Below are 14,846 nucleotides of genomic sequence, written 5' to 3' on the forward strand. Positions count from 1 at the left end.
CTGAGGTAGGACAACCCATATGTTATGACTGCAGATGCATCCTTGAAGGACATCTAAAAGATGTAATGTGATCCTATCTCACCTACATTCTGCACTGATGGGACAGCATCCCTAGCACCTGATTCCTGGGTGGCTCACTGGAAAACACTCCTGAGAACTGTGGAACCGAAGGAAGCTCGCCCCCAAGATGCCACGTCCAATTTGTAATGAGAAATAAAGGTGTGAGGAGAAGACCACGAGTCGCTTACACAAATGTCACTAATAGCAAGCTTGGAATGAAAGGCTGCCGAAGTAGCTATAGCCCTGGTAGAATGAGCTTTCACTGTTGCTATAAGCTTTGTTAGAAATGAAGTAAGTATGACTGATACAGTCTCTGATCCACTTGGAAATAGTGACTTTCGTGACGGCTTTGCCCAATTTATTGTCCGAAAAGGACACAAACAACTGATCTGTTTTCGTGTTTGCGTCCTATCCAAATAGAAGTGTAACTGTCTGTGGACATCCAAGGTGTGAAAGATGTATTCCGCTCTGTTTGAATACTTCGGGAAGAAAACTGGAAGTTCCAGTGATTGTTGCAGACAAAAATTAGAACAAACCTTAGGAACAAATGATGGGTTCGGTCGGAGGGATACTCTATCCTTGTGAAAAACCAGGTATGGTGGTTTAACACATAGGGCTTGCAGTTCAAACTTCGCCTGGCTGATGTAATTGCAACTAATAAAGCAGTCTTCCAAGAAAGAAATTTTAAGTCACAAGTTGCTGCCGGTTCAAAGGGGGAAGAGGTTAAGGCACCTAACACTACATTAAGGTCCCACGGTGGAGTGGGATGAGATATTGGGGGCCGTAGCAGCCCAGCACCTTTCATGAAGGCTTTACACAACTTGTTGCTCATCAAAGGTGGTTCTATGCTCTCGTGAAAATTGGAAACAGCCGCCAATTGAACCTTGATGGTAGAGACCGAACAACCTTGATTGAACAGAGAAGCTAAAAACTTCAGAACCTCTGACACCGGGGCTGTCATGGGGTCTAAACCCCGGAGTTGGGCCCAGATAGCAAATCTCTTCCATTTGCTGCTATACATTTTCTTAGTAGAAGTCTTGTGGGCCGAGGACAAGATATGTATGACTTCCGGGTCCAAAGCATGGTTCCTGACTATGGTCGGAAGAGGAGGAGCCAAGCTGTTAACTTCAACGAGTGGAGGGACTGATGAAGCTGTCCTGACTGATGGGTCAAGAGATCTGGAACTTGGTCCAGTAACCATGGACCGTCCAGTGCATATTTCCGAAGAAAGGGAAACCAGACTTGACGAGGCCAGTATGGGGCAACTAGAATCATATTGCTCTCCAAGTGAATCGCCTTCTGGATCACCTTGGGAAGAAGGGGAACCGGTGGAAAGGCGTATAGGAGACCGGTGGGCCAAGCTTGGACTAGGGCATCCTTGGGAATCTCCCCCAGAACTGGGGTGAGAGAGAAGAACTGTTGGCATTTGGTGTTGAGGGGGGTTGCGAACAGGTCGCAACAAGGAAATCCCCATCTCCTGAAAATCTGAGTTGCCACTCTGTCGTTCAGAGACTACTCGTGAGGGGAGAGAATAGTTCTGCTCAGTCTGTTGGCTATCACATTGGATCTCCCTGGAATGTGTGTTGCTACCAGAAAACGTTTGGTTGCAATCGCCCAATCCCATACCTTCATGGCCTCTCTGCAAAGGGGGTAGGATCTGGTCCCTCCCTGCTTGTTCAGGTACCAGACTACTGACATGTTGTCGGACTGAATGGCAATCGTGCCTTGGGGGAGGTAACTGTGCTTGCAGCGATAGAAGCACTGCCCTCATTTCCAGTATGTTGATATGGAGGAGATTCTCGTCGGGGTGCCACTTGCCTTGGACTGACCTGCCCAGGTAATGTCCCCCCCACCCCGTCTGGGAGGCGTCCGTAGTCAATGTGGCCACTGGAGGTGGTGGAACGAAGGGTCGCCCCTGATCCAGGTTGGAGGAAAGAAGCCACCAACGAAGGTCCTGTTTGCACGTCTCTGTGATCAGAATGTGGTGACTGAGTGGGAAATCCTGATAAGACCACTGGACTGACAGGAGCCACTGGAGAATCCTCATATGTAATCTTGCTAAGGGAACTAGGAGAAAGGTGGCCGACATGGAACCTAACAGTTGTAGGACCATCCTCGCTGGGGCTCGACGTTTGAGGAGCAAAGCTCGAACTTGAGACTGTAATGTTTCTATCCTCTCTGCAGAAAGGTAGACTCGCATTTGCTTTGAGTCCATCTCTGCTCCGATAAACCGAATGCGCTGAGATGGCAGCAACACGGACTTTCTCCAATTGAAGGTGATTCCTAGGGAGTTGCCTAGAGATATAGTGGCTGCTAGATTTTGCAAGAGTAGACACCTGGAGGTGGCAGTTAGGAGCCAGTCGTCTAGGTATGGAAACACCTGGAATCCTAGACTTCTCAGGTGAGCAGTCACCACCGCCAAACATTTGGTGAACACCCTGGGGGCTGTGGTGAGACCAAAGGGCAGTGCACGGAACTGGAAATGACTGTCTCCCAGGCTGAAGCGCAAGTGTCTCCTGGACACCCGATCTATCAGGATGTGATAATAGGCGTCCTTGAGATCTATGGAGCAGATCCAAACCCCCTTCTCCAGCAGCGGGAGAATGGATTGCAAGGTGACCATCCGGAACTTGGACTTTTTCACTGATCGATTGAGCTTGCTGAGATCCAAAATGGGCCTCAAGTCCCCGGTCTTTTCTGGCACCAAAAAGAATCTTGAGTAAGTCCCTAATCCGGTCTGGCCTGCGGGGACAGGTTGGATGGCTCCTTTTTGAAGCAGCTTTGATATTTCGATGGCTGTAAGATCCCGTTGACTGGGTGGCAGGTCCGGGATTTTTCGGGATGGAGGAGGGGGTTGAGAAAAAGGGATGGTATAACCTCCGGCGATAATTCAGAGCACCCATCAGTCCTGAGTGATACTCTCCCATGCCTTTAGGTGCCTCGAAAAACGACCCCCGACTGGCTCCGGAGCTGCACAGTCGGGCACTCCTTCAGGGATGCTGGAAGGTTGAGGAGCCACGAAAGGACTCGCGGTCTCCAGTGTTGCGGGGGCCTCCGCCGCCTCTGGGACGGCATCTTCCTGAAAAATTTCCCCCTCCTCTGCCTCTAGAAGGGGGATTGCTCTGCTGCATAGAGTAAGGCTTTTGAGATTTACGGAACCACATTTTCCCCCCTCTTCTAGCCTTGGGATAAGGCCTGAAGGGAGTGGAAAACCGTGCCCCTACAGCAGTTAGAGTCTTACCCTCTTGTTCACAGCGAGTCAAGGTGTCCTTTACCTTGGGTCCAAACAGAGAAGACCCATCAAAGGGAGCGTCGGCAAAGGAAGACTTTAAGGCCTCCGCAAAATGACACAGGCGGGGCCAGGCTTGTCTCCGTAGAGCAACGCCTGTTCCCGCCTCGGCTGCATATGAAATGAGCCTCATGGACGAGTTCGATAACGATGATAGGGTAGCCAGCTGAGAGTTAACCGTCTGGGCCAACTGCTCAGGTAAGTTACCAGAGAGGGTATCTGAAAGTTCCTTGACCAGATCCCTCTGAAGTCTGGTGAAGTACGTCAAATAATTCAGAGACCTTAAAGTAAAGGTTGCTGAAGTAAGGGTGCACTTCCCGTACCGATCCATGCTCCTAGACTCCTTATTAGGAGGATGGATGGACATTGAAGCCTCTGCCACATCTTGTTGGGTAGCAGATGCCACCACCAGGGCATCTACAGCCACACCTTTGGAGAGAAAATCCTTTTTGAGGGGTGCTGAGAGAAATTTATTGGGACGAGCTGGCACCGGTTCCACAGAATCCGGGTGTTCCCACGCCCTTCGAGAGATCAAATCCAGAAGCTCATCGAAGGGTGGAGAAACCCAGGAGGTGGAGGGCTGAGCCCCGAAGGCCTTGAGGAATACCGACTCCTCAGCGGAAAGAGGTTTGGACTGCCAGTCGCCTCGTTGCTTCAGGATCTCCAAAATGTCTGCAAAGGAGACATCATCCGAGGACGACTTGGGGGACTCTTCCGCATCATCGCGGTCGGTGTCCGAGGTGAGAGACTCGTCGACGTGCTTCCTCTTGCACTGTCTCTTCCTCGGAGGTTCCTCCAAGACGCCTGGGAACCTTCAGGAAGGAGGAACCCCGATGGGGTGGCCTCAGGCCCCAGGGCTCCCCTGTCTTGAGACGGGGGACTACAAAGGAACCAGTCTCCATGCCAAGGGAAGGTGACGGTGAGACGGTGGAGGTGGCCAAAGAAGACTTGGACAAAGCACTCCTCGTGGCCCTGAAGGCAGGACCCCCAGAGTCCTGGGAAGGTCCAACCCCCGAGGCCACAACAGTAGAGGGAGGCTCGGAACCGAAAACATCGGTCCCGAAGCGTCACCCCCAGGGCCGACAGAGGAGGTCTGTGTACCGAACTCCGACCCGAAGGGCAGGGTTGGAGTAAGGGTCGGAGCCGACCCGAAAACCTCCACCGGCTCCACCAGCACAGACTCCAACGGTGCCGAGGCTGTTGGAGGAGGAACCAAGACAACAGGGTGGGCAACCAGCTCCGGAGCCGACTGGGCTGGAGCCGAAACCAACTTTTGAAAGACCGGAGACTGAAACAGCCTTTGAAGCACCCTGTCTATGTCCGAATCTGACATCCTCGAAGACCGAGAATAGATCGAACGAGTTCGAGTCGACTTCTCCACCGGTTCCGGCGACTGGGGACCGGCTCGAATAGTCTCGATAAATATCGGTGCCGAGGGAGACTCCACAACAAGTGCAATTCCCCTCGGGCGAAGTGGACTTCACCAAGGGGAAGAGTCTGAGCGGGCAACTCATCGGCTCAAGACAGTGGAGCCGATGAAGGTGACCTGCCTCTCGAAGCTCAGCCGGCTCCAAAGCCAGGAGTCGAGGCAGAAGGCATCGAGGCAGACCGTTCCGCCCTCGGCTCCGAAGTCCGTGGAGCCGATGGAGAAGCCTGCCGAGATTTCTTCGTAGCCGGTTCCGACGGGCTGGTCGGAGCCGACAATTTCTTCTTCTTTGAAGGTGAAGAGGAAGAAGATAAAGCCTCCTCAAAGGAAGGGGTGATAAGCCCTTTTAAAATCAATTTGTTTTTCCTCTCTTGGAGGACACGGGAGGAAAAAGCGTGACAAACGCTGCATGACTCCTGAAGATGCTTAGGGCCTAAACAATAAACGCATAAAGAGTGATCGTCCGTGATGGACATTTTGTAACTGTATTTATAGCATTTCTTGAATCCAGATGGTCTGTGCTCTTTCGACATATTGTACACAATCACTATCACAGAAAAAAACTTTCAAATACTCTAACAAGAAATTTAAAGGAATACGTAACTAAGGACAAGACCCCTCTGACTGAAAAGGGATCACTTGACCAAAAAAAACTAGACCACTATACCACAAAAGACTCACACCAAGAAGTTTCTAATACGGAAAAGCATCATCAAGCAAGGCCCCTCTAACTTAAATGGGATCCTTTCCCTCAAACTAAGACAATTTTTTTACCACAAAAAAGAACTAAATCTCACAGTCACACAACAACGAATAGCTGTTAAAACAGCTTTTGGGTAAATTAGCCAAAACTTTCTGACAGAAATTTTAAGTAAGTCCGAGACCACGTCTTTGCTGTAGAAGCGGCAAACGAGATCTGGGGAAGCAGTGGTGGTGCATCCTGGGATGTGGGATAGATCAGCCAATAAGAGACTTCTATAGTATGGTCGAGTCGGAGCCGAGGATCAGCTCCGAACCTATCAGTGCAGAATGTAGGCGAGATAGGATCACATTACATCCATTGTTGTCCTTTAATTATAGGCAGGAAAAACTCAAAACTCAAAAAGGTACCCTGTACTTACTGCTGGTACTGGTATCAGGAAGCTGCATTTCCTGCAGGGTTATGCCTCCTTCACTGACAGCAGATAGAATAGTTTCTTCTTTCTTAATGTAGACCCAAAGATGCTCCACTGGGATAGGATACCCTGAAAATAAAATTAGCAAAAACTGTACAGTTAGAAAACATGCCTTCTGGAAGCCTGCATTATGTTTACAGTTACTTTTTTATAGAGAGCTATTGGACAATGTTAAATATTGCATCATTTCATGAAGAACCATGTACAAGGACTGGTCACATCTGTAGTCAAATAGCTAGTTTTTATATTCTTACATGGTATAATCTGTGCATACCTTACTGATATGTACATAACCACAGTATTCCATTTAAAATATAAAAAGTAAACAGCACAAGCAGCTCTTAAAAGTCGAGACTGTAATAAGGCAATGAAAATGTAAAAGAAAAACAGTCCAGAATTAAAATAAACACGAAAAGATGAGCTCTTTCTGGTAAAATAAACGCTTCATCAGATCCAATAAAACAAACTTCACGTAACATTAAATAAACTGGCATCCAATTACATTTCACATCTCTCTCAACTGACCACTCAGTTGATCAGTTGAGAAAGGGTTTATTTTACCAAAAGTGGTCATGTTTTAGTGTTTATTTTAAATAAAGTATTTGTTAATGCTTTGGATCATGGTAATCGGACTGTTTTGCTTTTACAGTATTCCATTTAAGCAAACTGTTTCTACATTTTATGTAATTTCTGCATCAACTTCCTTCTCATTGCTGACATTCAGAGATATTTGGTGCTGACAACATACATTATTTATGTATCTTATCTCATGATATGGGAAAATGAAATAAATATAACAGCTAGTTCATAGTCAACACTCAGTAAATTGTAATTTGAGACCAAAGTCTCCATCAAACATTACACTTTAGACCATGGACTTAATACATTACTCTTTAGAAGTGACTTCTGTTTTCTCACATCAGTCTCTTAATTTATTACTTGTCTCAGAAAAAGTAAAGGTTCTTTTCCAACTTCTTGTGATAAACATTCTTGCAATAGCTAGACGAGTCCATAAGATGTAGAAATAGCCTGTTTTGAAGACGAGAGATTCAGGAATTTTAAATAGAATCAAATTAGTGGTAGCAGAAAATTTACCTCAACCACAAAGCTTACAAGAATAAACAAATCTCAAGAATTATTTCAATACACAGTCACAAGATTTTTTTGGTACTTGCGTATTATCTCAACCAGATTGCAGACCAGTCAGTAATACGTAAGTAGCAATTTCTGCAGTTTCTAAAAAGTTTCTACGAGTAATGTTTAAATTCTGTCCCTATTTTCTGGGTCAATTTTCACAAACATGAGTCAGTACTTGGAAACAAGAGAGCAAAAGGGATGAATGACCTTAGAATGAGTTACTGTTGTTTCCAGGACTCCGTATTTAGCATCCTTTTCTTTTTAAAGGTCTGGTTCTCCATGAGCATGAATGCAGTTGGCCACATTGAAGCCTTTCAAGTCTCCACAAGTGTAGGTATTATTAAAGATACCAAGAGCAATGGAAAGAAGTGTGTTAAGTGCAAAGCTTTCTCCGGTTTTACTTCTGCTGTCATTGTAATGCAAAACAACACTGAAACAGTCATTCCAGGAATTGTGGAGAAGTATAACAATGGCCGTTGGGCGGCACAGTGGTGCAGTGGTTAACATTGTCACCTCGCAGCAAGAGGTTCTCCGGTTCGATTCTCGGCTGGGGTGCCTTCTGTGTGGAGTTTGCATGTTCTCCCTGTGTTCGCGTGGGTTTCCTCTGGGTACTCTGGTTTCCTCCCACATTCCAAAGACATGCATCTGGAGGATTTCTCCCGGGCCTCTGCTGAAAACAGGCTCTGTGGAACCTAGTCGGACTTTCCCGGTCAACAAATGATAAATAAATAAAAAAATAAAATAAAAACTATAAACAAAAAATGGAAGGGCACCTTCCTACTTCTGAAAAATAAAACATCTCCTCATCCATGATATCACAACCAAATTTTGTAACATGCTGTCAACTGTTAATGTGATCACGAAAGAACTTTTCTCTTAAGTGAAAAGTTGTGTGTGAAGTGGTGACTATTGTTTTGGCATTGTCAGAATGACATGTAGGAAGCTTATGTAATGTAGTGTGTCCTGCTCATGTTATTTTGGTGGATGTTACGCTGGTAAAAGGTGGTGCCAAGGATGACAAAATTGCCCGTTATTCCACTTCCTCTTTCAGAATCCAAAAAGTGATTTGGACTTCACACACCCCATTTCAGTTTACTATACAGTCATTTTGTGATCACATCAGGAAGAGCCCCAGGTTACAAGATCTGGTTGCGATAATATGTAAATACCGATTTTTTTTTCTTCCTCTCTCTTTTTTCATGTTTTACTGTTAAACTACTTCTCTATCTCAGTAGTTACCCACTTGAGCAGACAGTTTGCTGCTTGGAGAATGGTGAAAATACAGAGTCTTGATAAAAAGAAATTGACACGTATAGAAATTGCAATAGAAACCAACATCATCTACGTTTGGATGAAATGGACAGAAGAATATGAATGGAAACCCACTAATGAGTATTACCAGAAAATTCCATTTAAGTTAACGACTGAAATCAGTGTAGAAAGCTATATGCAAGAACCCTTAGTGCTGGACATGGAACCTTATCAGAATATTCCAGTAATTAAAGTAAAGAAGGATGCCCATGTGGGCAGAAGGACAAACAGAGATGGGAATGAAGAAGCAGATGGAAACAGAGATGGACACTGAGGTAGTGACAAAGAGAGACAGACACCTCTAGTGGCAAACTCATTAAAGAAGAAAGGAAACCTGAACACAGCCCTGGGTTTCCTCCTGTAATCTTAACAGAGGGCTACTATGAAACAGACCATTGCTGAAGTAAAGAAAGTGCCAGAACTAAAAGTAGAAGAAGGCCATTGTCATAAGCTGCCTTTTGTAGACGTGGGAACAGAAGGGGAAAGGACAGAAAATATCTCTCCTTATTTGTGGGTGAAGAGACTATACTCATTATGGGAAGATAGTGCGCTGATGAAATTGTTCTTAACTTTGTAGATTTGCAGATAAATAATAAACAATGAACATTTTAAGAACCACAGTGGGAAGATAATATATGAAGCAGGGCCAGAAAAAATAAACAGCTACCTCAGGAATAGGGTTAGCAGCTGTGCTACCTCAGGAACAGGGTTAGCAGCTGTGCTATCTCAGGAACAGGGTTAGCAGCTGTGCTACCTCAGGAACAGGGTTAGCAGCTGTGCTATCTCAGGAATAGGGTTAGCAGCTGTGCTACCTCAGGAATAGAGCAAGAAAAACTTACTATTAAGTGAGCATTAACTTCTTTATAAAGTTATTTACTGACTATAACTTCAATTTGGTTACTAATCATACACCCTACAATGGTTGTACAAGTATCACAATATTAACACAAAATAATGCAGATGGATTTTGTCACAGCAGCCCTTTCATTTTTGCAATCAGATATAGGTCTTGAAACAGCCACACAAATGTACATGGATTATCCTGGTCCTACAACCCATCCTATGCTCTTTAGAAACAAGAGTATTAATAGCAAAATGAAATTTTCCAGGATTCATAAAAATTGCTTAAGCAGGTGTGCAGCCGCAAAGTACAACAAAGTAGATCAATGTGGCTCAATAATGACTAACTGTGTTGTAATAGTGACACTGCATTACAGGGATGTACCACAATGTGGCTGAATACTGACTAACTGTGTTGTAATAGTGACACTGCATTACAGGGATGTACCACAATGTGGCTCAATACTGACTGTGTAACAGTGACACTGCATCACGGGGACATACTACAATGTGGCTCAATACTGACTAACTGTGTTGTAATAGTGACACTGCATTACAGGGATGTACCACAATGTGGCTGAATACTGACTGTGTAACAGTGACACTGCATCACGGGGACATACTACAATGTGGCTCAGTACTGACTAACTGTGTTGTAATAGTGACACTGCATTACAGGGATGTACCACAATGTGGCTAATGACTGTGTAACAGTGACACTGCATCACAGGGGCATAACAGAATGTGGCTCAATACTGACTGTGTAACAGTGATACTGCATCACAGGAAGATGTCACCTCCCAGTCTAGCAGAAGTCAAGCTCTAAGTTGTAAATCCTGTAAATTGTTGGAATAATAAGTCTGAAATACGTGCTAAAATAACGCTTTTATTTATGACAAAAAAGAGTGTTTTCGCCATAGTAACACCACAGCTTCTTCAGAATGAAAACCATTTTTTAAAAAAAAACGCCAGTTAAATACATACGAAATGCATGACGTGGTTAGATGGAATCATACATTTAAAGAGCCAGTACATTCAAAACCACATACTATGCATGTACCAGCTAAGTCCATAATGTTGTTTACTTAATAAAATCATTTAAAAATACCTTCTGTTAAAGTGCATAAGTGGGTATTCATGTTAAAAACATATCACTAGTGTGGCCAAAAATAACTACAAGTGTTATAGTGTTCTAAAGTGTGACCCTTTAGTAAAAACTAAGAATTAACTACTGTGAAATTCAATGATTAGTAGTCTAAAGCATTATATCCTAAATATTGGTTGAGAAGCCTACCTAATTTAACATTTTTAAAAACTCAAACCTAATAAATACAGTGGAATATAAATAAATGTGTTGATCTTTATACATATATGTAAAGAGATATAGTGTATAGAGGGAATCCAAATAGCCAATTAATTCATAACTCTTAACACGTAATGGTTAAGGTCAAAAATTGTTATAGCAATGGGTTCCTATTATATTTTTGTCTCAGGTAGTTCCTCATTTTTAATATACAAGAAATATTACAGCTTTCATTTAGTCCTGGAAAGCAAAAAGAGTTCAAACGTAGCTGCCATTCCAATTCACGGACCTCTAAGAGAATGTTAGTAGAACAACTGAAGTTGAAGTTCTTACAACGGTTATTGACATAGGAGAAACGAATACTACATCAGAGAACTTCAACAGTAACAATGATTTTAAGAGAGTTGACCCTTTTAAAATCAGCTTTATTTCTACCTTTAGTAGCGACTCCCTGGATGTTCAATTGATTCTAATGAAAAATTGGTACTTCATTCTAAATAATGAAGAATTACTTGAAAAATTAGGCGATAGACCTAAATTTGTATATAAGAGAGGGAGTAACTTGAAATCTATCCTTGAAAGCAACAACAAATTCAGTAATAATGTTAAAATGAAGGGGTGCAAGCAGTGTGGTTGTTGTAAATATTGCCAACATATTAACAACTGCAGCACTTTTCAAGTAGGTGGGAATAGGTACTACATTAATTGTAAACTTAATTGTACCTCTAAGTCTATAGTCTACTTAGCACTATGTAATTGCTGCGAAGCATACTATGTAGGTAAAACTGACCGCAGATTTCGCAACAGGGTATATGAGCATTTATATGCAATAAGAACAAAAAAATGCGACAATGCCCTGGCTAAGCACTGTGAGAAACATGAAGGACACAGTTTTAGTTTTACAGCTATAGACTCAGTACCACATACCTTGAGGGGGGGACCTACTAACATTCTCTTAGAGGTCCGTGAATTGGAATGGCAGCTACGTTTGAACTCTTTTTGCTTTCCAGGACTAAATGAAAGCTGTAATATTTCTTGTATATTAAAAATGAGGAACTACCTGAGACAAAAATATAATAGGAACCCATTGCTATAACAATTTTTTACCTTAACCATTACGTGTTAAGAGTTATGAATTAATTGGCTATTTGGATTCCCTCTATACACTATATCTCTTTACATATATGTATAAAGATCAACACATTTATTTATATTCCACTGTATTTATTAGGTTTGAGTTTTTAAAAATGTTAAATTAGGTAGGCTTCTCAACCAATATTTAGGATATAATGCTTTAGACTACTAATCATTGAATTTCACAGTAGTTAATTCTTAGTTTTTACTAAAGGGTCACACTTTAGGACACTATAACACTTGTAGTTATTTTTGGCCACACTAGTGATATGTTTTTAACATGAATACCCACTTATGCACTTTAACAGAAGGTATTTTTAAATGATTTTATTAAGTAAACAACATCATGGACTTAGCTGGTACGTGCATAGTATGTGGTTTTGAATGTACTGGCTCTTTAAATGTATGATTCCATCTAACCACGTCATGCATTTCGTATGTATTTAACTGGCGGTTTTTTTAAAAAATGGTTTTCATTCTGAAGAAGCTGTGGTGTTACTACGGCGAAAACGCTCTTTTTTGTCATAAATAAAAGCGTTATTTTAGCACGTATTTCAGACTTATTATTCCAACAATTTACAGGATTTTCAACTTAGAGCTTGACTTCTGCTAGACTGGGAAGTGACGTCTTTTTGTGTTTCAACAGTTTGTTTCTTTGTGGAGTGGAGTTAACACTGCATCACGGGGACATACTACAATGTGGCTAAATACTGACTGTCATGATTAACAGCTGTGCTACCTCAGAATGCTATCCTGCAGAAACTGTGCCTGCAAACATTTAATCTGAAGTCAGACCACTACAAACTGCCAAGGAAGCACCCCTCAAATACCTTACCTAAAAGGGCTCTCCTACCTGAAGGCTACTATCCTGCAGAAACTGTGACTGCAAACATTTAATCTGAAGTCAGACCACTATAAACTGCCAAGGTTAATAACTTAAAACTGTAATACTTTTAATTCTACACTGCTGACCTGGGTCTAAAGCACCTATAGTCTGTCCCCATAACAATTTGGCTTCCTCTTTGTTCTAATTAAAAGTAGTTTACCCCCTTGCACTCTACAACAGTATTTTCTAACCCTAAAATACCCTGAAAACTAAATTACCACTACTATTTCTCACCTTAAAACCCTGAAAATTATGTTTTAAAACTAGCAAATACCCTAAAAGTAGTTTAAAACACAGTTATTAAACTAAGAATTTAAATACTTACCATACGGCTCCCAGAAGCCTTAGAAAACACTTGGAAGTCAGTATAAGCTCCTTAACTCCTCCCCTGCATTAATATGTATGCGAGGTTTCTTATGCACCTACTGAAACCGCCATTTTCAAATGCCCAGTGCTTCCAGACACAGTCAGCAGTTTTTTTTCTTTTGCCACATGGTATGTTGTTTTCTCAACAAAGTTTAATTAATGAATTCTTTTTATCTGAACTAAGCCAACTACAGCTATAACCGCTATATTCTTGCAGTTGGACATTGTTAAAGTTATGTAATCACGGTTAGCTCCCATTTCTGTGCAGAAATGGCATTGTAACGGAGTGTACCAAGTGCTTTCTCTGACTTTTATTATTAAGTTAAAACGGCAAGTGTAACAGAGATAGAATGATAAATGGCTTTGATCGAGGACTGTGCCTTTTATATGTGATAGAAAGCTGATATGTCTGCCTTTTATTATATTAATGCACTTCGTTTGAACTAGCTACACAGATAACTCATGAACAAATGTTGTGCCTTTTTACATCAGATAGGAAGCAGATAGTTGTGTTTTTCTTACTGTATATTTTCCTCATTAAACTAGCAGATAAGGTAGTGGATTAGTGCACAGGATTGGTCAACTGATAGCTGTGAATTAAAATATGCTGCATGTGGAACAGTAGCCTGAAGGTATCCTAAAGTACAGATTACCTGAAATAATAGAAATATAGTGTGCTGTAAGTGGTTAAGTAGACTTAGAAACAAAGCCCAGCACAGATTGAAATTGGTTATATTTGTGTGCATTTTGTACATAATTAATTGTACTGTCATTGACCACCGAGAAGAAGGTCTATCACACGTCTCTCACAACTGTCTGTCTCAAAGGTTTTATAGTCATGGGGTTCTCCTGTAAGTAATAAGGCATGCCTGGTGCATCAGACACTAACAATGATGGCAGCCCAGCTATAGCACAGTGTCACTGTCAGCAACAATAATTGTGGAAGGCACATTATTACCCCCACATAGTGGCACAGCTCTTTTGCTTGTGCAAGCTGCACCGGCCTCTCCACAGCCTGTGGAAGGAAAGGTCATGACAAGCACCCATACAAGGAAACACCATTATCCCAAGCCAATGCAGGAGCTCTGGGGAGTGGCTCCTCCACAGGCTATGGGAACAAAGGTCAAAAGCAGCAGGCCAATGGCTGTGAATGCCAGGGATCCCTCTCACATATCAAACTGAGTATCACAGTGGGCATCACACAATCAATGCGCAGGTCAGTCATCCACGCATGTACAAACACCATCACCACGACAGAGATGATATGTGTGCAGTGTTGCCTGTATTAAAACATATGTATGGACTTGGTCCAAGTAGGTGCCTCCATGGAGAAGTTTGCCTTTATGCACCAAGGCCAGTGCTATTCCCATTTCTGCTACTCATCTGCTTCCACTGAGGCTGTGCCTCACAGAGCAGGTAGGTAATCCTCTTTGTGAGGTATTTCATATACTGTTACCTCCTCCCTCAAGCCACCTACTGGTGGTGAAACTGGTGTGGCATTGTGTGGCTACCTGCCAACATTTAGTTTGTGTCGCATTCCAGCGCATGGTACTGGGTGTTGTCTCACAGTTTACCTTCATCCTTGCCTGTGGGTGTTGGTACCCTCTGTGGGTGTTGGTACCCTTTACATTCCTATGAGAGTTTGTACTTATGGACAGGATGTGCACATTCTGCATTATTCCTGCCTGAGATCCCACAACACCAGTCAAAGCCACAGACACATAGTGCAACCACGAATGCAGGAGCCATGTCTTCTGTAACACAAACTGAGCAAGTACCCACTACAACTGGACACTATTTGTTTATTTAACATTTGTTTACTGGGAAAATCTGACTTGGAACGAAGCCAATTTTCAGTGGAGGCCTGGGGAGAAATGCTCGAGATGCATGTCTTCGTAACATGGGAGGAAACCAGAGCA

General features: G+C 42.8%; 1 protein-coding gene across 1 annotated transcript in view; it reads right to left on the reverse strand.

The window, feature by feature from the left end:
- LOC122798651 (zinc finger protein 260-like) overlaps positions 1-14,846 on the reverse strand; it is a 388,866-nt gene that overhangs the window by 53,362 nt on the left and 320,658 nt on the right. Inside the window, 1 exon segment of the mRNA XM_044067734.1 lies at positions 5,897-6,019. Coding sequence (XP_043923669.1) covers positions 5,897-6,019 — 123 coding nt within the window.

The sequence above is a fragment of the Protopterus annectens genome, chromosome 3.part1, assembly GCF_019279795.1.
Source record: "Protopterus annectens isolate FY-2018-M chromosome 3.part1, PAN1.0, whole genome shotgun sequence".
Taxonomy (NCBI): domain Eukaryota; kingdom Metazoa; phylum Chordata; order Ceratodontiformes; family Protopteridae; genus Protopterus; species Protopterus annectens.